General features: G+C 47.3%; 5 protein-coding genes and 1 non-coding gene across 6 annotated transcripts in view; 3 read left to right on the forward strand and 3 right to left on the reverse strand.

Annotated features, from left to right (window-relative positions):
- The window catches only part of LOC106574734 (vacuolar protein sorting-associated protein 16 homolog), a 12,513-nt gene extending 12,176 nt beyond the window's left edge, over positions 1-337 (forward strand). Inside the window, exon 19 of the mRNA XM_045698080.1 lies at positions 1-337. This exon is cut by the window's left edge and continues 356 nt beyond it. The gene's annotated coding sequence lies outside the window, so the exon portion shown is untranslated.
- A 448-nt stretch (positions 338-785) lies between these two features.
- Positions 786-9,479, forward strand: rgn (regucalcin). Its single transcript, NM_001141394.1, is given in 8 exon segments — positions 786-844; positions 1,748-1,909; positions 5,769-5,951; positions 6,061-6,161; positions 6,308-6,422; positions 6,516-6,647; positions 7,428-7,582; positions 9,202-9,479. Coding segments are annotated over 7 exon segments (897 nt in total). The 5' UTR covers positions 786-844; positions 1,748-1,749; the 3' UTR covers positions 9,253-9,479.
- Positions 9,480-9,754: 275 nt separating this feature from the next.
- On the forward strand, positions 9,755-13,137 carry LOC106574967 (uncharacterized). Its single transcript, XM_045696724.1, has 6 exons — positions 9,755-9,872; positions 10,259-10,369; positions 11,066-11,181; positions 11,781-11,893; positions 12,033-12,106; positions 12,187-13,137. The coding sequence occupies exons 1-6, from the start codon at positions 9,755-9,757 to the stop codon at positions 12,444-12,446; spliced, it is 792 nt and encodes a 263-aa protein (XP_045552680.1). The 3' UTR covers positions 12,447-13,137.
- A 4,645-nt stretch (positions 13,138-17,782) lies between these two features.
- On the reverse strand, positions 17,783-17,864 carry trnas-cga (transfer RNA serine (anticodon CGA)). The gene has a single exon. It is a non-coding gene; the product is annotated as a tRNA-Ser (tRNA).
- Positions 17,865-19,091: 1,227 nt separating this feature from the next.
- LOC106574970 (mitochondrial pyruvate carrier 2-like) lies at positions 19,092-22,853 on the reverse strand. The gene is made up of 5 exons (XM_014151105.2): positions 22,615-22,853; positions 20,503-20,543; positions 20,315-20,399; positions 20,033-20,144; positions 19,092-19,495 (listed from the first exon to the last, which is right to left on the reverse strand). Exons 1-5 carry the CDS (start codon positions 22,664-22,666, stop codon positions 19,438-19,440), a joined length of 348 nt encoding a protein of 115 aa, XP_014006580.1. The 5' UTR covers positions 22,667-22,853; the 3' UTR covers positions 19,092-19,437.
- A 499-nt stretch (positions 22,854-23,352) lies between these two features.
- Positions 23,353-27,500, reverse strand: part of LOC123727768 (mitochondrial pyruvate carrier 2-like) — an 11,032-nt gene continuing 6,884 nt past the window's right edge. The window contains exons 4-5 of the mRNA XM_045696814.1: positions 25,057-25,168; positions 23,353-23,757 (exon numbers count right to left, since the gene is read on the reverse strand). Coding sequence (XP_045552770.1) covers positions 23,640-23,757; positions 25,057-25,168 — 230 coding nt within the window. The 3' untranslated portion in view covers positions 23,353-23,639. The remainder of the gene's footprint in view (positions 23,758-25,056; positions 25,169-27,500) is intronic.

Here is a 27,500-nt window from a genome sequence, read left to right on the forward strand (position 1 = left end):
CACACACACACACACACACACAGAGGTTAGACAAGCTGATATCAACAGCACTACCAATCATGAAAGAAATGTGCCTCTCGACTGTCTGTTTTAGCCAAGAGATGCAGTGAAATCATCACAATTCGCAATGAATTGCATTCATATTGTATATCCTGTGTTTTCAAATCTGTTCAAATGAAGGAAGTGAGAGAAGTGCGGACACCACTTTTGACTATTGAGAAGCACAGATTGCTCCCATTTACTGTCTGCTGTAAACTGCTGGTGTTACTGACTCTCCTCTCCAGATCATGTGATTGTCATATTAATGAAACCATGTTGGTGTTATTCACACACTGCAGACCGTTGTCTCATGTTGTATCATTGGATAAATGAATTCCTTTGTAAAGGAGCTACAAAACGATAGAGGAACACTGGTACTCAGGAATGGGATCGGTGTCCTATGGGGAACATTATGGGAACTAGGCCGCTGTAGAAAACAAGAAACTCTAAATTACTGTTGCTTTCTGTAACAATCAACAGGGCATATAGGCTATTGTCTAAAAGCATCAGGTCAGAAAAGGAGGTGCATAAATGTGGATAGACGACATTCAACAGCAATACCGTAACTACACGCCTACTCATGCGAAATGTTACAGTATAAATTCCAATTTATGTCTGAATTTACGACGCTTTATTTTTGCTGACGGCATGCTTTTTCAGTTGAGAAAGAGGTACCGCTGGGGGAGCGGGACTACCCCTGTCACATGGTCTGTTTATTTGTCTATGCCTGTCTGTCTGTGAGCGGAGAAATAGTTGCTGTCACGCGATTCAGAAGCATTTCAGGCGACTTCGGCGTTTAAAACAGGTAATGTTGCCGTGTCTGTACGATGTGTTTTCTGAGAAATCATAAACGAAGTTGCAAGTTATAGTATCCTAGCCCGAGCCAACAGTTGGCTAAAAGTAAAAACAAATCGCTGTAGTGCAGGCATTTATATGGGGGCTACTTACAGAAATGAGAGTGAGTGAAGTAGAGATAATTCAACAGCTGTGCAGGCTACTGTGTATAACTCGCAGAGTTCCCTGTTCAAAGGCACTTACATCTTTTGTCTTGCCCATTCACTCTCTCACTGGCACAAATACACAATCCATGTCTCAAGGCTTAAAAATCATTCTTAACCTGTCTCCTACCCTTCATCTACACTGATTTGAAGTGAGTTTAACAAGGGATCATAGCTTTCACCTGGTCAGTCTATGTCATGGAAAGAGCAGGTGTTCTTAAAGTTTTAAGAGTAACTTTATTGGGGGGAAAAAAACTTTTTTTTATGGGAAACCAGATGTTTTCGACTTCAGTTTCACTGTTTGTTGCAAAAGTGATATACTTTTAGTGGTAAATCTAAAAGACCCGGATCTCCCCCAGCCATCCTTGGGTACTTTGTGCCCCCCAGTGTCTTGTTTTACGCGCTTTGTACAAAATAATACCATGCAGTAGGACAGGATATTTCTAAACGCAGCTCTTTATTAGCTAGCTATAACTGGCATGTTCACGTGTCTCATACCATGATCAATCGAAGATGACCTCACCACCTGTGTGGCCTCAACCAATCATAGCGCAGTATGATACGGCGGTAAAAGGCATCCAATTACAATTCAGTATGTTTACACATACGAATATTACACTCAGATTTTTGAGGTGCATGATGCCCCTGGGCTACTGTGTGTGTGTGTGTGTGTGTGTGTGTGTGTGTGTGTGTGTGTCAAATGGCTTTAGTCATGTCTGTGAAGGTGGAGTGTGTGGTGAAAGAGAGGTGTGAGATCGGAGAAGGGCCGGTGTGGGAGGAGAAAGAAGGAACTTTGCTCTTTGTGGACATATCAGGACAGAAGATCCACCGCTGGAACTCAACAACCAATCAGAAAGAGACAGTGGCCACAGGTAAACCAATCAGAAAGGCAGCGGTGACCCCGGGTAAACATGTCATAACCACTAAGGTTCAATAAAGATATTTTTCATTGAACTTCTATTTTGTAGATCCAGTTTGTTCTTCATGCAGGTTGTTTGGGCTATGAGGTAGCAACAGCACACCTTATACTCCTGTCATGTTCTGTATTTATCTTTTTACAACCCTCCCTGGTTCCCCCCGGCCCTCTCCCTGCCCCCTCTCCCTGCACCCTCTCCCTGCTCCCTCTCCCTGCTCCCTCTCCCTGCACCCTCTCCCTGCTCCCTCTCCCTGCACCCTCTCCCTACTCCCTCTCCCTGCACCCTCTCCCTGCTCCCTCTCCCTGCACCCTCCCCCTGCACCCTCCCCCTGCTCCCTCTCCCTGCACCCTCTCCCTGCTCCCTCTCCCTGCACCCTCTCCCTGCTCCCTCTCCCTGCTCCCTCTCCCTGCTCCCTCTCCCTGCACCCTCTCCCTGCTCCCTCTCCCTGCCCCCTCTCCCTGCTCCCTCTCCCTGCTCCCTCTCCCTGCACCCTCCCCCTGCACCCTCCCCTGCTCCCTCTCCCTGCACCCTCTCCCTGCACCCTCTCCCTGCACCCTCCCCCTGCTCCCTCTCCCTGCACCCTCTCCCTACTCCCTGCACCCTCTCCCTGCTCCCTCTCCCTGCACCCTCCCCTGCACCCTCCCCCTGCTCCCTCTCCCTGCACCCTCTCCCTGCTCCCTCTCCCTGCACCCTCTCCCTGCACCCTCTCCCTGCTCCCTCTCCCTGCACCCTCTCCCTGCACCCTCTCCCTGCACCCTCCCCTGCTCCCTCTCCCTGCACCCTCCCCTGCTCCCTCTCCCTGCTCCCTCTCCCTGCACCCTCCCCCTGCACCCTCCCCTGCTCCCTCTCCCTGCACCCTCTCCCTACTCCCTCTCCCTGCACCCTCTCCCTGCACCCTCTCCCTGCACCCTCTCCCTCTCCCTGCACCCTCTCCCTGCACCCTCTCCCTGCACCCTCTCCCTGCTCCCTCTCCCTGCACCCTCTCCCTACTCCCTCTCCCTGCACCCTCTCCCTGCACCCTCCCCCTGCTCCCTCTCCCTGCACCCTCTCCCTGCACCCCTCTCCCTGCTCCCTCTCCCTGCACCCTCTCCCTACTCCCTCTCCCTACTCCCTCTCCCTGCACCCTCTCCCTACTCCCTCTCCCTGCACCCTCTCCCTGCTCCCTCTCCCTGCACCCTCCCCCTGCACCCTCCCCCTGCTCCCTCTCCCTGCACCCTCTCCCTGCTCCCTCTCCCTGCACCCTCCCCTGCTCCCTCTCCCTGCACCCTCTCCCTGCACCCTCCCCCTGCTCCCTCTCCCTGCACCCTCTCCCTGCTCCCTCTCCCTGCACCCTCTCCCTGCCCCCTCTCCCTGCCCCCTCTCCCTGCTCCCTCTCCCTGCTCCCTCTCCCTGCACCCTCTCCCTGCTCCCTCTCCCTGCTCCCTCTCCCTGCCCCCTCTCCCTGCTCCCTCTCCCTGCCCCCTCTCCCTGCTCCCTCTCCCTGCCCCCTCTCCCTGCTCCCTCTCCCTGCTCCCTCTCCCTGCACCTGCCCCCTCTCCCTCTCCCTGCACCCTCTCCCTGCCCCCTCTCCCTGCACCCTCTCCCTGCTCCCTCTCCCTGCTCCCTCTCCCTGCACCCTCCCCCTGCTCCCTCTCCCTGCTCCCTCTCCCTGCTCCCTCTCCCTGCCCCCTCTCCCTGCTCCCTCTCCCTGCCCCCTCTCCCTGCTCCCTCTCCCTGCTCCCTCTCCCTGCACCTGCCCCCTCTCCCTCTCCCTGCATCCTCTCCCTGCCCCCTCTCCCTGCCCCCTCTCCCTGCTCCCTCTCCCTGCTCCCTCTCCCTGCTCCCTCTCCCTGCACCCTCCCCCTGCTCCCTCTCCCTGCTCCCTCTCCCTACTCCCTCTCCGTGCTCCCTCTCCCTGCTCCCTCTCCCTGCCCCCTCTCCCTGCTCCCTCTCCCTTCCCCCTCTCCCTGCTCCCTCTCCCTGCTCCCTCTCCCTGCACCCTCTCCCTGCTCCCTCTCCCTGCTCCCTCTCCCTGCTCCCTCTCCCTGCACCCCTCTCCCTGCACCCTCCCCCTGCTCCCTCTCCCTGCACCCTCTCCCTGCTCCCTCTCCCTGCACCCTCTCCCTGCACCCTCTCCCTGCTCCCTCTCCCTGCACCCTCTCCCTGCACCCTCTCCCTGCACCCTCTCCCTGCTCCCCTCTCCCTGCTCCCTCTCCCTGCCCCCTCTCCCTGCTCCCTCTCCCTGCACCCTCCCCTGCTCCCTCCCCTGCACCCTCCCCTGCACCCTCCCCCTGCTCCCTCTCCCTGCACCCTCTCCCTACTCCCTCTCCCTGCACCCTCTCCCTGCTCCCTCTCCCTGCACCCTCCCCTGCACCCTCCCCCTGCTCCCTCTCCCTGCACCCTCTCCCTGCTCCCTCTCCCTGCACCCTCTCCCTGCACCCTCTCCCTGCACCCTCTCCCTGCACCCTCCCCTGCACCCTCCCCCTGCTCCCTCTCCCTGCACCCTCCCCTGCACCCTCCCCCTGCTCCCTCTCCCTGCACCCTCTCCCTACTCCCTCTCCCTGCACCCTCTCCCTGCTCCCTCCCCCTGCACCCTCCCCTGCACCCTCCCCCTGCTCCCTCTCCCTGCACCCTCTCCCTACTCCCTCTCCCTGCACCCTCTCCCTGCTCCCTCTCCCTGCTCCCTCTCCCTGCACCTGCCCCCTCTCCCTCTCCCTGCACCCTCTCCCTGCCCCCTCTCCCTGCACCCTCTCCCTGCTCCCTCTCCCTGCTCCCTCTCCCTGCTCCCTCTCCCTGCACCCTCCCCCTGCTCCCTCTCCCTGCTCCCTCTCCCTGCTCCCTCTCCGTGCTCCCTCTCCCTGCACCCTCTCCCTGCTCCCTCTCCCTGCACCCTCCCCTGCTCCCTCCCCTGCACCCTCCCCCTGCACCCTCCCCCTGCTCCCTCTCCCTGCACCCTCTCCCTACTCCCTCTCCCTGCACCCTCTCCCTGCTCCCTCTCCCTGCACCCTCCCCTGCACCCTCCCCTGCTCCCTCTCCCTGCACCCTCTCCCTGCTCCCTCTCCCTGCACCCTCTCCCTGCACCCTCTCCCTGCTCCCTCTCCCTGCTCCCTCTCCCTGCACCCTCTCCCTGCACCCTCTCCCTGCACCCTCTCCCTGCACCCTCCCCCTGCACCCTCCCCTGCACCCTCCCCTGCTCCCTCTCCCTGCTCCCTCTCCCTGCACCCTCCCCTGCACCCTCCCCTGCACCCTCTCCCTGCACCCTCTCCCTGCACCCTCTCCCTGCACCCTCCCCCTGCACCCTCCCCTGCTCCCTCTCCCTGCACCCTCTCCCTGCTCCCTCTCCCTGCTCCCTCTCCCTGCACCTGCCCCCTCTCCCTCTCCCTGCACCCCTCTCCCTGCCCCCTCTCCCTGCACCCTCTCCCTGCTCCCTCTCCCTGCTCCCCTCTCCCTGCTCCCTCTCCCTGCACCCCTCCCCTGCTCCCTCTCCCTGCTCCCTCTCCCTGCTCCCTCTCCCGTGCTCCCTCTCCCTGCTCCCTCTCCCTGCACCCCTCTCCCTGCTCCCTCTCCCTGCACCCTCTCCCTGCTCCCTCTTCCTGCTCCCTCTCCCTGCACCCTCTCCCTGCTCCCTCTCCCTGCACCCTCTCCCTGCTCCCTCTCCCTGCCCCCTCTCCCTGCCCCCTCTCCCTGCACCCTCTCCCTGCACCCTCTCCCTGCACCCTCTCCCTGCTCCCTCTCCCTGCACCCTCTCCCTGCACCCTCTCCCTGCTCCCTCTCCCTGCACCCTCCTCACCTTTCCCCTCTCTCCTCTTCCCCCAATCCCCACTCCTCCCCCCAGAGAAGTTTGTGGGCTGTGCGGTCCCTCGGCGGTCTGGAGGCTATTTGATCGGAGAGGGACGGAGTTTTGGAGCGCTGGACTGGGAGTCCAAGTCCATCTCCACCATCGCTGTCATCGATGAAGACAAACCCAACAACCGTTTTAATGACGGCAAGGTGGACCCAGCTGGACGCCTCTTTGCAGGTAGAGATTGATAGATCAATTCATTTGACAATCCATTAATCCATCAAGCTCTCTTCTACCGCATCTGTTTTGTGTTCCATGTCATGTTCTGTTAACTGTGTTCTGTCAGGTACCATGGCGATGGAGGAACGTCCTACAGTTCTAGAGCTGAAGCAGGGTTCTCTGTTCTCCCTGAACAAGGACCACATTGTAGTCAAACATTTCAATCAGGTGATACATGGGGCTGGAAGTGGAATGTTTCTAGCGTAAACAGTTACGTGTTAGTGTGAGATATACAGTACCAACTAATCCTATAAGGTATTAGATGAAAAGAGACTGAAGCTATCCTTTATGTTGCTATTTTATTACTTGACCAGGTGGACATCTCAAACGGTCTGGACTGGTCTCTGGACCACAAAACCTTCTACTACATAGACAGCCTCACCTACACTGTGGAAGCTTTCAACTATGACATCAACACCGGGAGTATCAGTGAGACACACACACACACACACACACACACACACACACATAAACCTTGTAATACATCGACAGCCTTGTGAGTGTGTGTGTGTGTGCGTGTAGGTAACCGGCGGATGGTGTATAAGATGGAGGAGGGGGAGGGGATTCCTGATGGAATGTGTATTGACGCAGACGGTAGACTCTGGGTTGCCTGCTACAATGGAGGCAGAGTGATTCAGATTGACCCACAGACAGGTGTGTGTGTACCTGCTTATGTGTGTCAGAGCATAACAGTTACAGTATATTGTAATATGAAGGTAAAAACCACCAATCCCCTTTCCTTTTCTCTCTCTCTGCCCCCTCCCTCTATCTCTCTGCCCCCTCCCTCTATCTCTCTGCCCCCTCCCTCTCTCTCTCTGCCCCCTCCCTCTCTCTCTCTGCCCCCTCCCTCTCTCTCTCTGCCCCCTCCCTCTCTCTCTCTGCCCCCTCCCTCTCTCTCTCTGCCCCCTCCCTCTATCTCTCTGCCCCCTCCCTCTATCTCTCTGCCCCCTCCCTCTATCTCTCTGCCCCCTCCCTCTATCTCTCTGCCCCCTCCCTCTATCTCTCTGCCACCTCTCCCTCTATCTCTCTGCCACCTCTCCCTCTCTCTCTGCCCCCTCCCTCTATCTCTCTGCCCCCTCCCTCTATCTCTCTGCCCCCTCCCTCTATCTCTCTGCCCCCTCCCTCTATCTCTCTGCCCCCTCCCTCTATCTCTCTGCCCCCTCCCTCTATCTCTCTGCCCCCTCCCTCTATCTCTCTGCCCCCTCCCTCTATCTCTCTGCCACCTCTCCCTCTATCTCTCTGCCCCCTCCCTCTATCTCTCTGCCACCTCTCCCTCTATCTCTCTGCCCCCTCCCTCTATCTCTCTGCCCCCTCTCCCTTTCTCTCTCTGTCCCCTCTCCCTTTCGCTCTCTGTCCCCTCTCCCTCTATCTCTCTCTCTGCTGCCTCCCTCTCGCTTTTCTCCCTCTCTCCATCTTCGATCCCCCTCTTCTCAGGGGTGCGTTTGCAGACAGTGAAGCTACCGGTGGATAAGACAACATCATGTTGTTTCGGGGGTAGAGACTATTCAGATCTGTACGTGACCTCAGCCTGTAAGGGAATGGACGAGGCAGACATGGCCAAGCAACCGCAGGCAGGCTGTGTCTTTAGGGTACGTGTGTGTGTGTGTGTGTGTGTCAGTGGAGGCTCCTCGGAGGAGGAAGGGGAGGACCATCCTACTCAGTAAATTTCAGAAAAAGAAAAAATATTGAAACATTAAAAAAGTTATCCTTTTTAGATAAAACGATACTGAATATATTCACATTTGACCAAATAACTGATTAAAACACACTGTTTTGTAATGGTCTACAGTAGCCTGAACAGCACTCTGTGGTAGCACCATGGTGTAGCCAGAGGACAGCTATTTTCCATCCTCTGAGTACATTGACTTCAATACAAAACCTAGGAGGCTCATGGTTCTCAACCCCTTTCGTAATTATGACAACTTCCAGAGGACCTCCAACATATCAGAGTTCTTACAGCAAGAACTGACATGTTGTCCATCCAATCAAAGGATCAGAGAATGAATCTAGTCCTGAAAGCATAAGCTACAGCTAGCTAGCACTGCAGTGCATCAAATGTGGGGAGTAGTTGACTCAAAGAGAGAGAGAGACTATAATTGAACAGTTTTTAACAAATTAATTTCTTAAATTAAGGAGAAGCAGCAGAGAGAAAAAGAGGGCGAGAGAGAGAGCTAGGCATATTTCATTGTATTTTTTTCACTTTCACTTACCTAATTTAGTCTATTCAAACATCTGGCTCAAACAGAGAAGAATGCTATTTGTGTTAGCTAGCTGGCTAAGGCTATCCAACACTGGAACTCTTCCAAGTCAAGGTAATCTTTTGGTTTTATAAATGTATTGCCACCACAGTGTAACTGCTTGCTGTACACTGTACAGCGTGATTGTAGCGGGTTTACTGAAACATTTGTTCTAGTAGCTATGTTGACTATGACGTTAGCTAATATGGTGACAACGATGTTGGCTGTGTGTAGCGGTTATGGTATGAAGGTTTGGCTTGAAAAGTTTATTTTCTTGCCTGGTCAGACAGCTGTTGTGTTGTGCACTAAAGGCCACAAGGGAAGGGAAAAGGTGAGAGGAGGAGAGTGCGTAGATGCGAGAAGGAATTAAACCACGAGCAAAGTGATAATGCCGTTTGTATGTGGCTGCTATGAAAGTGAACTGCGTGTGCTGGTGATCAGGGGTGTGTTCATTCTGCCGATTCTGTTGAAACACCTTTCTTAAACGGAAGCAAACAGAATGAAACAGGGATAAACCTAGCTATTTTGTCCAATAGAAACTCTTGTTTGCAACTTTTTGAACTTGTGATTCCAACCTAGATCAGCTAGAGTGTGCAAGGCGGTATTGAATGTGTCACTGTTTGTCACTTTGTCTCTCGACCTATGTTAGAAACCTTTTTTGTAATTTAGCGACACTCTTATCCAGAGTGACTTACAGTAGTGAGTGCATACATTTTCATACTTTTATATACTAGCTAGGTTGTAGTAACCTCATGATAGGTATAGGGAAACACTTTGTATCATGTAGTAGCCTAAACCTATTGTTTACATTGAGCTGGGTGAATGGAATATGAATGACAGTCATCCAATATGCTGTCTTAGAAATAAGGCCATGCTCATAAATATAAAAAATATTCCTCCCTCATCTTAAACCGCACCGACCGCCACTGGGGTGTGTGTTTCATTCAGCCTGTGTTTTATTCTCCTTGCAGATCACAGGCCTGGGTGCAAAGGGCATTCCTGCAAATTCATTCACTGGATGAGTGACGCAATGGAAACATGGAAACCGGCCCTTGTCAATCATTCCATGATGATCAGCCAGTAACTCGGCTGCACAACTGAACTGCGTCCACTGACCACTAATCTCACTAATAAAATAATGTGACTTTATGATTTTAAGCAAAACTCAACACGCCTCAGTTATAGTTATTGTACTTAATGTATTAGTAGGCTATTGTACATATTCTGTCCAATAAAAAAGCTCAAATTGATAGGTAGTTTGTATGAGGACTCTTATTTTGATACAATTCTCGCTGTTATGCCATTGCTGCCCGACATCACGCGGCATTCATGCATGTTTTTTTTCTTGGGGTAACTGGAATTTCCTCTTAGTACAGAAGATAATGCGGAAGCAAGAATAGGACCAAATGGGAAAGGGCATTTTCATCTCTTTCTAGTCACAGACCCGGGTGAACATATTTACAGAATTTTAACTGTGGTCCTGCTACATTCCGCTCGCTGTTTACAAGCTATCATCAATAGTAGATGTCAATAGGCGGTGGAAATGGAGCGCGGAGACGCATCGTCCACAAACGCAGACTGGACGTCTCAGCTGCCAGAGGAACTGTGGGGTACACCGCTTTGGGACCTGGCGATACCCACTGTGAGAATGAACTTAATAATGTCGAGTGGTGGCCTACTGTTATCCTTTTTTATTTCGATTACAAAAAGAGATTCATATAGAATAGAGTTTAGAGCACAAGCTATTGTAACGACCCTGGGTTTATAAGCGCGGATATCGACTCTGCCACTGAACATGCTTTTGGGGCACAATCGATTGCGCGCTGGACTTCGGGCTAGAAGGTTGAGTGTTCGAGACCTTCTCCCTGCCTGTTTCATTACACTGTTCATATGGAACTAGCCTAGGAAAAACATTTGTCACGAGTTTCATTAGAGGAAGTAAGCCTGTTTTTTTCAAACCTATTCAGTTCCTTTCCTTGATGTCATATGACTGTGCTTTTGTGTCTTTCATTTTGTCTCCGCTTGCAGGGAGTCATGACAGTATGAGTTACTGCCTGGATACACACTCTCCTGCAGTTTCTGGATCGACTGACACCCTGCATTGTACGCCCCTGTGTCTACCGCTGGGCCACCACACAGGCAGGCTTCACACACCACACACACACGTTGGTTTTCCTAACCTTGTGGGGACCAAACTATTGATTCCCATTCAAAATCCTATTTTCCCTAATCCTAATTGGAACTGTAATCCTAAACCTAACTCCTTAGCCGAAAATAGCCTTTTTTCCTTGTGGGGACTGGTGAAATGTCCCTTGTTTTCTCCCTTGTTTAACTATCCTTGTGAGCAATTCTGGTCCCCACAAGGATAATAAAACCAAAAAAACACACACACACACACACACACACACACACACACTGCAGACAGATAACTGTGTGTGTGGGTATTATTGTTATATACAATCTAAGTTAGAGATCTTCCCTGTCCTTGGCTTCCATAGGCGTGGTGTATTCCTGATCAGTTGGATGCTGGAATCCGGTTCTTCGATCTACGGATCGCCGATAAAAACATAAAAATACACACAGCACACAAGACCTGCTAAAAACACACAACACAGATGACACGCTGTACTTCACACACGCAATCTATACGCTACAAACTGTAAAGGTACGGTATAGTACACACACATGCCATCCTGGTGTGTGAATCTTCTGTACTCAGTGTGAGAGCATATGCACTATAAATATTATTCACAATCCTGTGTGTGTGTGGGGGGGGGGTTGGAGCAGCACCAGAAGGAGGTAGTGATCCTGTTCCCACTTCTATCTGCTGACTGACTCTGAGCACCAGGCCCTGGTCTGCTACATCACTCAGCTGTTTAAAGACAAACTCTGCCCCCCACAGGTACAGGATAGACAAGACCCCACTACTGCCCGTCTCAGTCAGGGTTGGGGTGAGTTCACGTTTTCAGGAAGTGGTACCAGTTGGGGTGATTTCACATTTTCAGGAAGTGGTACCAGTTGGGGTGATTTCACATTTTCAGGAAGTGGTACCAGTTGGGGTGAGTTGACGTTTTCAGGAAGTGGTGCCAGTTGGGGTGAGTTCACGTTTTCAGGAAGTGGTGCCAGTTGGGGTGATTTCACATTTTCAGGAAGTGGTACCAGTTGGGGTGAGTTGACGTTTTCAGGAAGTGGTACCAGTTGGGGTGAGGTCACGTTTTCAGGAAGTGGTACCAGTTGGGGTGAGGTCACGTTTTCAGGAAGTGGTACCAGTTGGGGTGAGTTCACGTTTTCAGGAAGTGGTACCAGTTGGGGTGAGTTCACGTTTTCAGGAAGTGGTGCCAGTTGGGGTGAGGTCACGTTTTCAGGAAGTGGTACCAGTTGGGGTGAGTTCACGTTTTCAGGAAGTGGTACCAGTTGGGGTGAATTCACGTTTTCAGGAAGTGGTGCCAGTTGGGGTGAGTTAAGTTTTCAGGAAGTGAAGTGTTCATTGTTTTCTGTGTTTTATTGGCATGAAAGGTGAATGAACTCTCGTGTGTGTGTGTGTGTCTAGGAGACTCCTTATCTGAGCCAGTGCTGGGATCTGGGGCAGCAGGTCATCATTTCGTATGACGATGAGACGATTCTTCACCAACACAAGGAACTGTGGTCTAAGATCTCTTACTGGTACGCTCTTTGTGTGGGACTCTGTGTGTGGGACTCTGTGTGTGGGACTCTGTGTGTGGGACTCTGTGTGTGGGACTCTTTGTGTGTGGGACTCTGTGCGTGGGTGTGTGTTAAACCTGTAATCTTTGACCCTTTACAGGTACACTGACTCGGCAGACCCCAAAGAGATAATTTCTTACCTGGAGGAGCGGCAGAAGGCCCAAGGAAGAGCAGGTTAGTGTGTGTGTGCGTGCGTGCGTGCGTGCGTGTGTGTGCGCGTCCTTTGATTGACAGCTGAGTTCTTTGATTGACAGCTCATTTCTTCACCTCGGGGCTGAACCTGACGGAGGATACTGCTGTGGTGGTCTGCAACCCCTGTCTGACGATGAGGAAGTTAACGATGAAGAGTTTCTCCCTGCTGCTGGACTGGGTGGAGAAGCAGACTCCTGGACCGGACCTGACTGCTATCAAAATCATTTGTGGAGACTTTGTGGGTCGGAACCACTTTGCCTCTGTGGTTATCGGGCTGAAGACAGAGAACCAGGGACGGAGTGAGAAAGAGACTGACAGATAAACATGCACAGAATCCCAAATAGCTTCTAGCTCCTTCTACCTATGCAGTTGTGGAGATCTGAGAGGTTTGGTTAGGTGTAATCAACATGGTACTCTGATACACTAGATCAGGGGTGTCAAACTCATTCCATGGAGGGCCTACTGTCTGTGGGTTTTTTGGTTTTTACTTTCATTTAGACCTAGACAACCAGGTGAGGGGAGTTCCTTACTAAATAGGGAGGAGCGAAAACCCACAGACACTCGACCATCCGTGGAATGAGTTTGACACGTGTACTACTAGATCATATGAATGAGGTTGACACGTGTACTACTAGATCATATGAATGAGTTTGACACGTGTACTACTAGATCATATGAATGAGTTTGACACGTGTACTACTAGATCATATGAATGAGTTTGACACGTGTACTACTAGATCATATGAATGAGTTTGACACGTGTACTACTAGATCATATGAATGAGTTTGACACGTGTACTACTAGATCATATGAATGAGTTGCCATGTTTCCCTGTGTCTACCTACAGCACAGGGTGTCAGGTTTACTGTGTTGTTAATGAGTATGATGGATACAATGAGAGGTTTTTACATTCTAAAGTGATGCCAAAGGAAAAGTTCCATCCTCAGATGGACAATAGAATGTATATTCTTTATGCAAATACACTACATGCAGGGGCAAATGCATAAATGTCTATTGAACTTTTCATCATTAACACTAACACCTTGAAATAGTCATGTTACAGCAGGTGTGACTTTATAAAATAATCCACTTCCTCACAGCTGAGAATGAATACCCTGAGAAACTGTGTGCTGCCCTCCTGTGTTCAAACAGCAGAAGTTCAGTAAAACATGTTGCAGGGACAGATCTGTTGGCACTAGTTTTATTTTCTAGAGGAATCTAAAACAGAAGCTAACAAAAAGGTCAATAAAAGTGTATGGTGAAACAAAATAATAATACATTTAAAATCATATAATAAAAAAGGAAAAAGCAGAAATGATGGCAGATCACTGAACGAAAGAAACATTTGAACTCACACCTAACAAGGTGCACAATTAATGTCACACCATTAACTAGAGAAATAGATGCATTGTAGAAAATATAGTGAACACATACGTTAAATAAACATTGATGTAATATATCATCTAACTCCTTCAAAAGGCTATTCTTTCTGAAAGAGAAGCAGCATGGCCTCCTGCTCTAAAGTCTCTATATGGGAAGATCTCAATTGCATACTCCTTGTCTCCTCAAAACCAAATGGAGGAGAAGGAACTCTGGCTTTCTCATGCAAGGGGTTTTGAGAAAGATACGAGACAGGACGCGAGGAGTATGCAATTGACACCTTCCCTATGACTTTGGTTTACCTTCTCTTATCACACGTCCCTTCACATCTTCAGTAGAATCCCATAGGGGCGGATGGAGCGCTCCACAATCCTCATCCCTTCTTCCTCAGATGTGCCGTCATTAACTGGAACAAGCCAGTAGTCAACTCTCTTACAGATCTTCCGTTGGGTTGGGTTGATACGCTTCTGAAGGACCATCCTGTAGGTTTTCCCGTTTGTCGTCGACACAAAGTCTCTAGCGTAGCCGCTGGCTTGGCTGAGGTCAGGAGTGGAGTAGATCCCTCGCCCGTAGAGCTGCCCATCTCCTACTTTATAGTGGACTGGATGATGGCTTAAGCCCCGTCCTCGCTGGTACCGTGACATGACACTGGCCACTCCCCGGGAACCGAGTATGTCCAAATCCCGTTTGGACCGAGCCATGTGTTATCTCCGTATTTGTCCAGAACCTTCAACGCGATCCGTTTCCATCCACACGGTCTCTTGTAACCCTCATCGCCTCTCACAAAACTCTCAGAGTCGGAAACGTCGGTGAAGTCATAATCAAACTTCCTATCAAAGAATTTTTCCTCATCCACGAAGAGTTTGGTGTTGGTTGCCTTGCGTTTGTCCTCGCTGAAGAAAAGCACTGATAACCCCCATGTCAACCATGAGACAGGGTTGAGCCACTGCAGGAGAGAGGTGACGCCCAGGACAGAACCGATGAGAAAGCCTTCCACAGTCAAAAGGTTTTCAGGTGTCTTGCAGGGTTGTTCCTCTGAAATTCGGACAAGGGCCTCACCGTGGCTCCCATTGCCACTGATAGGGCCTCATAGCGTACACCCTCATCAAGCATGACTGGTCTGAGAACAGTTGTTAAAAGTGAAATCCTCTCAAACCAGTATGGATATGTGTCTGTAGCTGATCGTGGAGCAATCGTTAGCAGCTAACACCTCAAACTTCTCTCAGGCACTCGGTCTGTATTTGTCCGTTGTCTTTGCAAACCAACCGAATGAAAAACCTTCTGGCTACTACAGAAAGACTGTCTCCACCCACATTGACAGACTTTCAGTTTAATTTTTAGTCTTGGCAGAATTAGGAAGGACATACCATTGGTCTTGGGCAGGGGACCAGGCTTATAAACAGGAAGTCAATAGCAGACTAGCTGGGACATAACTTTACTCTGAATAGAAAGGAAATCCTGCACCACAGTTAAGTTGTCTGACTGCAGGAGCCTTTGTGTTACAGAATATTGAAGTGCCTTTGAACAGGGTATGGTGGTAGGTCCAGGTGTCAAGAACTGTAACACTACTGGGTTTTTCACACTCAACAGTTTCCTGTGTGTATCAAGTATGGTCTACCACCCCAATGACATCCAGCCAACTTGACACGACTGTGGGAAGCATTGGAGTTAACATGTGCCAGCATTCCCGTGGAACGCTTTTGACACCTTGTAGAGTCCATGCCCCGACTAATTGGTTCTGGGGGGCATAAGGGGTTGCTGCAACTCAATATGAAGGTGTTCTTAATGTTTAGTACACTCGGTGTAAGTGGAAGGATGAAGGACAGGAGTCACAGAGATAGTCAATGAGTTCTATGATAGGACTGAACTGTTTCTAACTGGCTTGTAGAAGTGGACTTTATACAGGAAGGTCTTGTGGACACAAGGCCTTTTTCCATGGTCCAGAACCTTCAGGACTGGGGTTCTGGACTGGGTCTCACTCAGTGTGCTTTGGGAGTAGATTCATCTGAGAACTCGGCCCTCTATCCCTCTTGGATGTGTGTGGTAGGGTGTTTCTCTATGTAAGGACACTTTCTCACATGCATCCTCTAGAATCTGCAGTGTTCCAGAAATATTAAAGAGAAAGTCCTCTAACCTGGTCTCATTCTTTTTTGCCTCTTTCCAAGAAACAACTTCTACCTACTGCAAATGAAAGGGGAGCAGGCTATCTGCCTGTATGGACGTGTTGAAACAGTTGAGTAACTTTACTTCAAACCCCCAAAATCTTTTAGTTAGGATTTATTTATGAATGTTAACATGTTACACATTTGGTTATCTTCCTTAGAAAATGACCATGTTAACAAAAATGATTTAATTAGCTAAATAAAAATAGCGCTAGGCCCAAGATCCGTGCTGGTTTGAAACCAGTGTAATTTCCTCTTTAGCCCTTGCCGTGGGTCCCTGCTGTTGCCCATAGATACTGTGGGCTTGGGGTCGGTGCCATTACCTCCAGTGCCTCGCCCAGTCTGCTGTTCTGTGCTCCCATAGGTTGGATTCCGGGAGAGCGGAGAGCATCCATTGGAAGAGTATGTGAGGGTGGGGACTGAGGGGGTGGAGCTTTGACTGACAGAAGAACTGTTCTGGGACTCAACTTTAGACTGGAGAGAGGAGGATGAGATGAACAGAGAGAAAGGGAGAGGTGATGGGGAGGAGGGGAGATGTAGAAAATAACATGTATAATAAAATGTATAGATCATTCTGGTGTGTGTACTCACCGGCCTGTTGGCCTGGGCCAGTACCTCTGGGTTTGGTTCACTAAAGTTTGGCACCTCAGAGAAGACCATGCAAAAACTACAATACAACACAGATCAATACTTAACTAAATCTACAACACATTAGCATCCAAGTCAACCGTTTGTGTGTCTTACTCTCCTATCTTCTGCAGGTCTCCTCCTCTGCCTGTGTAGAGAGTCAGACAGCCCTTCCACAGGGATGCATAGCTGATGAGAGAGAGAAACAGACAGACGACAGAGAGAGACACTGAGCTGCACTTCCTAACCTCCTTTTCAAACGTATGACCATATTAGAGACACATATTTCTCTCATAACGCAGACCCACAAAGAACTCGAAAACAAATCCAACTTTGATAAACTCCCATATCTATTGGGTGAAATACCTCAGTGTGCCATCACAGCAGCAATATTCCTGTTGCCACAAGAAAAGAGCAACCAGTGAAGAACAAACACCATTGTAAATACAACCCATATTTATGTTGATTTATTTTCCCTTTTTTACTTTAACTATTTGCACATCATTACAACAATGTATATTGTCATAATGACATAATTGTCAGAGAGACAGAACAAAATAAATGACTAGATAGATAGATAGATAGATAGATAGATAGATAGATAGATACCCTCGTGTGAGGCGGAGGATGTCTCCTGGCTGGATGAGTCCACCCACCTCGTCCCACACAGACAGGGTGATGCACCCACTCTTATCAGCCACCTGACAGGAGAGGGAGAGGGAGTAGAATAGAAAGGGAGGGTGGAAGAGAGCAATTATCCCACTTTACAGGAGAGAGGTAGAGAAGGTTTGCATGAAGGAGAGAGCGGAAAAAGGCAGGATGAGACTGAAGAAAGATGGGGGATAGAGCAGAAAAAGGCAGGATGAGACTGAAGAAAGATGGGGGATAGAGCAGAAAAAGGCAGGATGAGACTGAAGAAAGATGGGGGTGGAGGAGAGGGAGAAAATAATGAGGAAATGATCCCCAACTTGCAGGAGCGAACCTCATGCCCATTCTTTGTTTTAGTTACCCTTCAGGTGGAGGGAAGGAGAGAGTGAACAAAGTTTGCATTCATTGATCACCAAATAAAACACAGCATTTTTTTAATAAAACAAACATTTTACTGTCATTCACCACTCACCCATTTCCAACACGATAAAGATTACATTTAAATTCTTCAATCCCAACTTTTATCAAGAATTGAGCATCGTTTGGCACAATGGCGGACATATTTGATTAAAGTCACTGAAGCGAGAGAAGAGAGATGGTGGAAATCGTTCAAATCAGGTTCTAATGAATTTACAGCTGTCAAAATTAGGGAGACGAGAAAAACACATGATTATCAAGGGGGCGTGTTACGTTCAGAGCTCATTCCCCCATAATAAAGCATAAATTCTCCATATAGCTATTGCGAAATCCAAATAAGCCTATATAAGCAGAAATTGCTTTTGTCGATATACTTGACGTATGTTTTCTTTAATACAACTGCAAATACTAAAAGTGAACAATCGTCACGAACAGGATTCGAACCTGTGCGGGGAAACCCCATTGGATTTCGAGTCCAACGCCTTAACCTCTCGGCCACCGTGACTGTGCATGTAGCTGGCGGTAACAATGGTATAGATATCCCTTGCGATATTGGGATATTTGGCTAGGTATTTTTTGGAGAAGCTAGTTACGTTATAGATACGTGGTATTGTAAGAGAGCGCTGGTTTCATACTGCATCCTTGCTTTTCTTTGTAGCTATGTATTGTAAATAAACTGAAGGTAAAACATTTTCTCTTTTCCTGTCCTGCACTGTAGTTTGCCAAATTGCCACATGGTGGCGCTAATACACTGCCGACGAGATGGGTGAGGCCAGGGCCACACAGAATGCACAACAAAACAAAAAAATCATAGACCATATCAGGGTTCTATTGCTATCTCTGTTCAAAAGGTTTATAATGTAATGTTTTGTATTGTATTGTAAAATATGACAAACATGTGAATAAAATATAAATGAAGAACAAGTAAAGCAATGAAAAGTTAGTCCTTATCAAAACAGCTGAATCTTTACTTCATCTGGCCTGTAGGCCTACAAGGTTGTAACATTTTTACTACAGAAAACAAACGATTTTACAGATACAGCTTTCATAAACACATTATTTTATTTAAATTACAACAATTATGTAATCCTACAAACAACTGTATTAAATTTGCACATAATACTAAGTAAATATTTAAGGGCACAAATCTATTACAAATATTGAGAGTTCAAGCCAAAATCAGATATTTCCTTGGTCTCAAAATAATTCTAACACAAAAAAGGAAGGAATGTAAATTCCTATATATTCATTAGGCCTATTAGAATATAGTGGCTGGTTATATAGGGCCTGGTTATATACATATCATATCAAACACATATCAAACACATGGTACCCATGGAAATTCCATGTATTCCGTTCCAGACATTACTATGATTCAGCCCTCCCAAATTAAGTTGCAACCGGCCACCTGTGATATGTACTGTATATAAGACCTGTGATATGTACTGTATATAAGACCTGTGATATGTACTGTATATAAGACCTGTGATATGTACTGTATATCAGACCTGTGATATGTACTGTATATAAGACCTGTGATATGTACTGTATATAAGACCTGTGATATGTACTGTATATCAGACCTGTGATATGTACTGTATATAAGACCTGTGATATGTACTGTATATCAGACCTGTGATATGTACTGTATATAAGACCTGTGATATGTACTGTATATAAGACCTGTGATATGTACTGTATATAAGACCTGTGATATGTACTGTATATAAGACCTGTGATATGTACTGTATATAAGACCTGTGATATGTACTGTATATAAGACCTGTGATATGTACTGTATATCAGACCTGTGATATGTACTGTATATAAGACCTGTGATATGTACTGTATATAAGACCTGTGATATGTACTGTATATCAGACCTGTGTTAGTGACTGTTGAGGGTTGACTTTACAGACTTTGCATAAAAATGGATTAAGACATGAAGAAATGAAATACAAGTGTGTGTGCGTGCGCGTGCGTGTGCGTGTGCGTGTGCGTGTGTGTGTGTGTGTGTGTGTGTGTGTGTGTGCGTGTGTCTGTGTGTGTGTGTGTGTGTGTGTGTGTGTGTGCGTGGGTTATATGATGGAGATCTGGGCCTTCTCGTCCTGTTGCTTCTTTACTTCCTGTTGGTACCTAGAAACACAGAGGGACAGGGTTGACCTCCGACCTTAACAAACCAAAGTAAAGGTTCAAACAGACTAATCATAGGTCTCAGAGAGCAAAGACAAGTTGACAGGCATGCTATCCTTTACATTCAGAAAAGGACCCTGATAGATCAATGTAGCCCACTGTTTTTTAAAGTGTAAACAAATGAAAGATAATGACCATGGTTATAGAGTAACATTTGTTTTATATGAACTTAAGTAATCTTGCAAAATACAACTCTCAGGACCAGTTTGCCAACAAAAAAATGTGTCTGTAAAAAGTTCCAAACTGGTATAGACACCATGTCCAAGGACAATGGACTGTCATAAATGAATCTGTTTTTGACCAAACACACTTTGCCCTGCAAAGCAGTACTGTATATCTATTAACAATGTTATTGTCAGACAATGGCATTGATTGACATACACACCATCAGAATTTTGTTTTTATTTCCCTTTCTTTCTCCTTATAGGGTTTGATTGAATGCCATGCATGTCAGTTTGCATAGCTCTGTGTCCCACTCACATCCAGATTCTAACAAGTTGGGTGGCTCCTGACAATCCAAGAAAACCGTTGACAAAAAAGAGACCCCAGTTCTTTGGAATAATGACAAGAGAATATCGGGACCAAATAACACCTGGAAAATAGCGGGGACGAGACAGGTAAAAAGATAGGTAAAAAGACAGGTAAAGAGACAGGTAAAGTTGGAGCATCTGAATGTTTTCAGCTTCAGGAATTTGTTACTGTTGTATAGTGGATGTAAATGTCAAATATTGTCTTTCCCCACTTTCCCACAATGTTCATTACCTGTAGTCAAGAGTACTCCAGACTGAGAGAGACTCAGTTTATCAGCTGACCGTGTCATATCAGCCATGCCAACCATAACCAGGCCCTGTAGAGAGAGATAAAGAGAGAGAATCACAGCCATGCTTACTTTTAGCACCATTAGAAGATGTCCAGCACATGAGACACTTGTTAAAGATATCAACTCTTACCCATTTACACATTGGTGCCCAGAAGAAGACTGTCTTTGGGCCTACAAAGGGAAACATATCAGTGTTTATTTAGAAAGGTTATGAATGAAAGTTGAGTACAATTACACAAGATCACAATGATTCATGTGAGCGTTAGTTTTGTGTAAACAGTTGGTTGATACCGCAACAAAGAGATCACACTGGGCACCCACTGGTTGAATCAACGTTGTTTCCACGTCATTTCAATGAATTTAAGTTGAACCAATGTGGAATAGATGTTGAATTGACGTCTGAGTTGGATATGCCAAAGCAGTTAGGCATGAAAACGTTCCAGAAATAGATAAATGTTGTGCAGCATTAAACTGTGAAATCATTTGATTTGTTGTTGTGGAGTGAAATATAAAGATGAAATAGAGAGATAAAGTGAAACTGAAAGTGACTGGAATCAGTATCTTCCTATGGTTTTAACAACTGTTATTCTCCTGCTCTCTTCTTGCCAATTGAAAACTTGCCAAGGGCTATAATTTACTGAAGAGTGCTAAACATGGTGGTTGAACGTCACTAAGCTTCACACATATTATCCATTCAGTGTTCCCTTCTCTTGTCTATTTGATAGCTAGGCTGGTTGTTTTATCAACTATATTAACTTGGTTTTGCTTAATTGCTTTGCTTTTAATCTTCGTTATGATTTTAATCTCATCTCTGTATCATTATGCTCCCAAACTATTTTGATATTAATTAACAATATCCCATGAACCAGGAATTGAGGACCACTGATTGGAACAACCTTCTGTCTACCCCCTTCAAGCCACATGAACACACTGTTATAGTTCAGCCCAAGCTCCCCAGGGCTGAGAGAAGAGCCCTGTGTACTCCCTCATCAGCATTCAGAATAGCAGCATCAACACTGTTTGTCCTTATTCACCTCTAAGTTAAATTCAGCTACAGACTGACGTGGATGCTATACCAACACAGCTGTAATAAAACGATGTGTGCTCCATTTAAGATAACCTCAATGTCAAGGTTGCACATGGTTTGCTAGTCTAGGACTGACTAGTACTGACCAAGTCCCCATCCAAAGTCCATGCTCTGCTACTGTAGGTTTCAACTCAGGTTTTAACTCAGGTTTCAACTCAATCTAAGTTTAGAGCACTCATTCATATGCTAAAGAGCACTAGTTCATATGACCATTTATCTATTTCTGCTGATACAAATGTTTAATGCTCTTGTTTGTCAGTAAATTATAGTAATCTGTTTCTCCTTTTTTGAAAGTGTTTTTAACATCACTCCAACACCCCTCCCCCAACAGTCAATTGCTGTGCCAAATGGTAGATTTTATCCAGAATTAATGGGAGAATTCTTATCCAGAATTATCCATAGGTATACAGTGGGTGGCTCTAATCCTGAATGCTGATTGTTTAAAACCGCATTCCAGCCGGTTAAGGGTGCGTTCATAAATTCACAGAGAAAGAAAGAAAGAGAGAAAGAGAGAATTAGAGAGAGCATACTTAACGACTTGGTCGCGTCTCTGGCAACCAAACCGATAGAACCAACGACCAGCCGGCTTGGGTAGCAACCCTAGATTTGTTTCGGGACTATATCTTGTGGAAGGATGCAATAGTATGAATAAATTAATGAAAATAAAGTTTTTAATGAAAATGTGTCAATCATTATTTGAATATGATGGTAATCCCTTGAAGCCGGTGTTTGGAGTATATATTGGCACGTTTGCCGGCTCTCGACTTCTTATTTTTTATTAATTTATTCATACTATTTCATCCTTCCACAAGATATAGTCCCGACCAGTGGCGGTTCTAGACCATTTCAACTGGGGGGGCCAAGCTGGGGCCAGTTGTACTGTTAGAGGGGCCAGTTACATTAGACATTATTGTTGTCATATTGTTTTCTTCACTGCATTGCAGGCATTAGCAATCAAAAGACCATGTTCATAATCATCATCGTTGCCACTGTCTAATAACGGATGTAAAAAAAGAATGATAGCAAAAATTTGTTATGTAAAAATTATTTCATACTCCACATTTAGGGGGGCCACAAGGGGGTCCAAAATTGTTTTGTGGTCACGGGGGCACACCTCTCAGGTTGAGGTGAGCCTGATAATAATGATGTCCTTACCTGCTGGATGGTTGTAGAAAGGTCTCAGTTTAGCAGGTAGTAGAAGCTCCATCTGGTTTAGAATCCTGTGGTATGAAGCTCTAACTCACACTAAAGCCATGTCTGGAGACTGGAGTTTTATTTCCTACCTTTGTTGAACTTGGTACCGACAGTTCAAAATAAAGAAATAGTATATGCTGTATTGTAGCAGTAGTACACCCTGTCATTGATTGGCTATACTAACTAGAATACAGAAAGCAGGCTCATCTACCCGTAGTGCCTAATCTATTATGAAGGAGTGTCAGGGGCGGTACTGAAATATAAACCCCGCCCCAAACCCACTGCCATTGGTAGGGAGAGTTAGCCCACACTATGAGCCCACCCATTTTGCAAATCCTAGAAAACAGGACCACGTTTAGTTGCCAACTGTTGTCTACATGTCAGAGAAGCATGTTTGTTCAATATTACATATTTCTATCTGAACGTTCCAAAACGTTGTGTCGTACTGAACGCGCACCACATGTGATTGTGGACTGTACATGGCAAAGACACAACGTAAACAATAAACTGAAGAAGCCACGTTTATCTTTTAACTTAGCTTATGATCAAGTTGGCCATTAATAACCTCATGCACATGAGAAGGGTTTCTTCAAGTCAGGAACAGTTTTATCCAAAATGTAGAATTTATTTTCAATACATATATACATACCACAACGTCCTAAAATCAGACTAAGAGGTAAAAGGCTAAAACAAAGTGTTACCGTTGAAAAAGACAACATTAACCATCATCAGACTCAAACATTCACCATCTTTAAAGTGTTGTGTGAATTTGTAAATGTTTATGTTTCCATGCCTAATCTTACCTTTTACTAATCTTTTACCATCATCCTCACGCAGACGTGCTGTCATCCTCACATCATCACCTCATACTTATTAACAGCATGAATTGTGCTTTGCAGAGGGAGGGGTGTTATTGACTTGGAAGATTCTGTGGTGGTTGAAGTCCTCAAAGATGAAATTGCATTTAATCAAGTTAATCAGATCCACTAGTTAGTTAGTGTCGCTAGTTCTAAATAATCCAACAATGGATGGGCCTCTGCTAACTGCTTTACTTTAAGTTCAGCAGCCTCTGCTTCTTGTTGCTTCTTTACTTCCTGTTGGTACCTAGAAACACAGAGGGACAGGGTTGACCTCCGACCTTAACAAACCAAAGTAAAGGTTCAAACAGACTAATCATAGGTCTCAGAGTGCAAAGACAAGTTGGCAGGCATGCTATCCTTTACATTCAGAAAAGGACCCTGGCAGACTTTATAAATGTATTCATATCTCTGAATTTAAAGTGTAACCAAATGAAAGACAAGTAGTCATAGAGTAACAAATTGTATGATATGGACTGTAGTCTAGTGATCTCACAGAAATAAATACAACTTTCAGGGCCGGTTAGCTAATTCTGCCAAATGCGCTTTCCAAAGCAGTAGACACCACAGACTTATTTAGTGTTGTATCCATAGAGACAGAACAGGATCTACATTTATCTCTGTGGTTATATCACTCAGAGGATCTACATTTATCTCTGTGGTTATATCACTCAGAGGATCTACATTTATCTCTGTGGTTATATCACTCAGAGGATCTACATTTATCTCTGTGGTTATATCACTCAGAGGATCTACATTTATCTCTGTGGATATATCACTCAGAGGATCTACATTTATCTCTGTGGTTATATCACTCAGAGGATCTACATTTATCTCTGTGGTTATATCACTCAGAGGATCTACATTTATCTCTGTGGATATATCACTCAGAGGATCTACATTTATCTCTGTGGTTATATCACTCAGAGGATCTACATTTATCTCTGTGGTAATATCACTCAGAGGATCTACATTTATCTCTGTGGTTATATCACTCAGAGGATCTACATTTATCTCTGTGGTTATATCACTCAGAGGATCTACATTTATCTCTGTGGTTATATCACTCAGAGGATCTACATTTATCTCTGTGGTTATATCACTCAGAGGATCTACATTTATCTCTGTGGTTATATCACTCAGAGGATCTACATTTATCTCTGTGGTTATATCACTCAGAGGATCTACATGTATCTCTGTGGTTATATCACTCAGTTGACAGGAAAAACACAAGGGCAGAAGGCTTGGCATATAATGTGCCTGGTTTAAACCACAACAAAGAAGGCAAAGCCCAAGGACAGCGTCACTAGCTGTCATAAATGTGTGACCAAGCACATTTTGCCCATCAGAGTGGTACTGTGTATTTAACAAGCCTGTTGTCAGACAATGACTGACATACAGTACATTGACAAATTATTATGATTTATCCCCCCTAATATGGTTTGATTGAAAAGGGCCCACAGATATCAAATCAAATTGAATGTATGTAAAATTGCAGGGTACAAGCTGGTGTGTAGCTCTGTATCGAACTGTCTGTTCCACCCACATCCAGATTCTAAAGAGTTGGGTGGCTCCTGACGCACCAAGAAAACACTTGCAACAAAACAGAAACCAATTCTTGGGAATGATGACCAGGGACCATCTGGACCAAATAACACCTGTAAAATAGTGGAGAGACAGGTAAAGGGACAGGTAAAGGGACAGGTAAAGTTGGAGCATCTGAATGTTGTTTCTGCTTCAGAAATGTGTTACTGTTGCATAATGCGTATAAAAATCCAATATTAGCTTTTCCTACTTTTCTCATAATTTTCAGGGCTAAGAGTGTGTCAGTGTTGTTTGTGAGGGTACCGGCTAGGAGACATCTGACCAGGATCAGGGCTAGTCAGTGTTGTTTGTGAGGGTACCGGCTAGGAGACATCTGACCAGGATCAGGGCTAGTCAGTGTTGTATGTGAGGGTACCGGCTAGGAGACATCTGACCAGGATCAGGGCTAGTCAGTGCTGTAGGTGAGGGTACCGGCTAGGAGACATCTGACCAGGATCAGGGCTAGTCAGTGTTGTAGGTGAGGGTACCGGCTAGGAGACATCTGACCAGGATCAGGGCTAGTCAGTGTTGTATGTGGGGGTACCGGCTAGGAGACATCTGACCAGGATCAGGGCTAGTCAGTGTTGTAGGTGAGGGTACCGGCTAGGAGACATCTGACCAGGATCAGGGCTAGTCAGTGTTGTAGGTGAGGGTACCGGCTAGGAGACATCTGACCAGGATCAGGGCTAGTCAGTGTTGTAGGTTCGGGTACCGGCTAGGAGACATCTGACCAGGATCAGGGCTAGTCAGTGTTGTAGGTGAGGGTACCGGCTAGGAGACATCTGACCAGGATCAGGGCTAGTCAGTGTTGTATGTGAGGGTACCGGCTAGGAGACATCTGACCCGGATCAGGGCTAGTCAGTGTTGTATGTGAGGGTACCGGCTAGGAGACATCTGACCAGGATCAGGGCTAGTCAGTGTTGTATGTGGGGGTACCGGCTAGGAGACCAGGATCAGGGCTAGTCAGTGTTGTATGTAAGGGTACCGGCTAGGAGACATCTGACCAGGATCAGGGCTAGTCAGTGTTGTATGTGGGGGTACCGGCTAGGAGACATCTGACCAGGATCAGGGCTAGTCAGTGTTGTAGGTGAGGGTACCGGCTAGGAGACATCTGACCAGGACCAGGGCTAGTCAGTGTTGTATGTGGGGGTACCGGCTAGGAGACATCTGACCAGGATCAGGGCTAGTCAGTGTTGTAGGTGAGGGTACCGGCTAGGAGACATCTGACCAGGATCAGGGCTAGTCAGTGTTGTATGTGAGGGTACCGGCTAGGAAACATCTGACCAGGATCAGGGCTAGTCAGTGTTGTATGTGGGGGTACCGGCTAGGAGACCAGGATCAGGGCTAGTCAGTGTTGTATGTGAGGGTACCATCTAGGAGACATCTGACCAGGATCAGGGCTAGTCAGTGTTGTATGTGAGGGTACCGGCTAGGAGACATCTGACCAGGATCAGGGCTAGTCAGTGTTGTATGTGGGGGTACCGGCTAGGAGACATCTGACCAGGATCAGGGCTAGTCAGTGTTGTAGGTGAGGGTACCGGCTAGGAGACATCTGACCAGGATCAGGGCTAGTCAGTGTTGTAGGTGAGGGTACCGGCTAGGAGACATCTGACCAGGATCAGGGCTAGTCAGTGTTGTAGGTGAGGGTACCGGCTAGGAGACATCTGACCAGGATCAGGGCTAGTCAGTGTTGTATGTGAGGGTACCGGCTAGGAGACATCTGACCAGGATCAGGGCTAGTCAGTGTTGTATGTGAGGGTACCGGCTAGGAGACATCTGACCAGGATCAGGGCTAGTCAGTGCTGTAGGTGAGGGTACCGGCTAGGAGACATCTGACCAGGATCGGGGCTAGTCAGTGTTGTAGGTGAGGGTACCGGCTAGGAGACATCTGACCAGGATCAGGGCTAGTCAGTGTTGTATGTGAGGGTACCGGCTAGGAGACATCTGACCAGGATCAGGGCTAGTCAGTGTTGTATGTGAGGGTACCGGCTAGGAGACATCTGACCAGGATCAGGGCTAGTCAGTGCTGTAGGTGAGGGTACCGGCTAGGAGACATCTGACCAGGATCGGGGCTAGTCAGTGTTGTAGGTGAGGGTACCGGCTAGGAGACATCTGACCAGGATCAGGGCTAGTCAGTGTTGTAGGTTCGGGTACCGGCTAGGAGACATCTGACCAGGATCAGGGCTAGTCAGTGTTGTAGGTTCGGGTACCGGCTAGGAGACATCTGACCAGGATCAGGGCTAGTCAGTGTTGTAGGTGAGGGTACCGGCTAGGAGACATCTGACCAGGATCAGGGCTAGTCAGTGTTGTAGGTGAGGGTACCGGCTAGGAGACATCTGACCAGGATCAGGGCTAGTCAGTGTTGTATGTGAGGGTACCGGCTAGGAGACATCTGACCAGGATCAG

The sequence above is a fragment of the Salmo salar genome, chromosome ssa16, assembly GCF_905237065.1.
Source record: "Salmo salar chromosome ssa16, Ssal_v3.1, whole genome shotgun sequence".
Taxonomy (NCBI): Eukaryota; Metazoa; Chordata; class Actinopteri; order Salmoniformes; family Salmonidae; genus Salmo; species Salmo salar.